The 1,613-nt window shown below is 45.1% G+C and overlaps 1 protein-coding gene across 1 annotated transcript in view; it reads right to left on the bottom strand. All coding sequences in view use genetic code 11, as the record gives it.

Moving 5' to 3' along the window:
* Positions 1-35: 35 nt before the first annotated feature.
* The window catches only part of EGR_06932 (Heat shock protein), a gene marked incomplete at both ends in the record, with an annotated part of 3,453 nt that continues 1,875 nt past the window's right edge, over positions 36-1,613 (bottom strand). Inside the window, 3 exons of the mRNA XM_024496181.1 lie at positions 36-236; positions 368-438; positions 1,240-1,399. Of these exons, the coding sequence (XP_024349384.1) occupies positions 36-236; positions 368-438; positions 1,240-1,399 (432 nt within the window). The remainder of the gene's footprint in view (positions 237-367; positions 439-1,239; positions 1,400-1,613) is intronic.

Genomic DNA, 1,613 nt, shown 5'->3' on the forward strand with positions numbered 1-1,613 from the left:
GGATGCTTGAGGCTGTCTCCAACAAAAGCAAGCAGTCAAACCTGTGCCTCCTTCTCATGATTCGCTTGCATGGCCATTCGCTCTGCGCGTTGGGCAAAAGTGCGGGCTTTGGCAAGATCACTCTTCATGTTTGTCAACTCGGTCTCAAGCTTCACTTTCGCCTCCGTAGTCTCGTACACATTTCGCTTATGCTCGGCCTTCAGTGATGCTACTCGTTCTTCTGCTCTGTCCAGTTCCTACAAAAGTATGAGGTTTAATTCAGCGCGATCAAGTAAAAAGCTCGCTCGTCTACGCGGCTCTTTACAGCCTCTCGTGATTTGTGGTAGGGGAGGGACAGCTGAAAGAGCACTCTAATCGGCGCACCTACCAGGACTTTTTCTCCCAGCAATTTCTCAATCTCTTTCATTTTGCGTTTCAACAGCGCCATTTCATGAATATCTAAAACATAAGATCATCTTCTATTTCAATTTCCTACTGACCAAAAATCCATCATTTGGATAGAATATGTTTGAACATTAGAATACAAAATAAGTTCACACTATTAAAAACAAAAGCGTGAATGTAATTCCCAACAAGTGTTAATGCAAACCAACCTAAAAGCCAGCCTGCAAACAACTGCTCTAGGCAAAACAGAAAATTACAAAACATGGATCTACTAAATACCACTACTTGAATGCAAGCAAAAACGCGCTTTAAGTTGAGAATGGGGAACACACATTTAAGCAACACTCATTGGTGTGAAAGTGCAGTCTGATACCCAACGGCAGGAAGCCCAATTGCACCACCATTGACCCGTTCGCCTGCATCTTGGCAGGGTGTAGACGTACACAGCACACCGCCATCGCGAGTGCGCCAACGTTACCCCACTACTTGGTCCACCTTCACCTGTCACAGAACAGGATTAGGCAGAAGACAAAACTGCCACCACAACGAGCACACAAACACATGTTGCCATTTAATAGCGTCTCACCCAACCCAAATGGTAGGAAGTAGCCACAGAAACAACCTCAGTGGTTCCAACAACATCGAGTGCGCACACACATTGGCAACAATAAAAAGTATTACCGAAGGAAATATCATGGATGAGAACGGGTACTAAACTGTTTTCTTCACGTAGCATCAGACGAGTGCAATGATTGAAAGCAAGAATCAGCAACCGCAGTGGCAGCAACACTTTGGTCATGGAATATATTCGATGGGATACAGACGTAGAGGTCTACTCCACGTCCATGACCTCACCACCAGTAACAACAATAGTAGCAGGTTTCAATTCAAATGCCTCACCACCGTCGGGAAAGCTAGTAGTTTTGTCGGACTCAGGAGATGCAGGCTTCGGTGGTGGTGGAGGAGGAGCCGGCTTTGGCTTCAAAATTATCGGATTGCAAATTTCCTCCAGTTTCTACAGAAAACAAACTAACGCTCATATTTCAGAGTCGAACAAATAACCTCACATTAGTCTGCAGATTGGAATCAAAGGCAGTATGGCTAAGCAACACCCTTAACTCCATATTTTTGAACCGACAATGTATTCACACCTTCTGGGCGTCGTAGAGGTCAGCCACAAAAAAAGTTGGATCCGAGGTGGGGTGCAATTTTTTGACGCCATCCACGAA

This window comes from Echinococcus granulosus (genome assembly GCF_000524195.1).
Source record: "Echinococcus granulosus chromosome Unknown EG_S00066, whole genome shotgun sequence".
NCBI classification, from domain to species: domain Eukaryota; kingdom Metazoa; phylum Platyhelminthes; class Cestoda; order Cyclophyllidea; family Taeniidae; genus Echinococcus; species Echinococcus granulosus.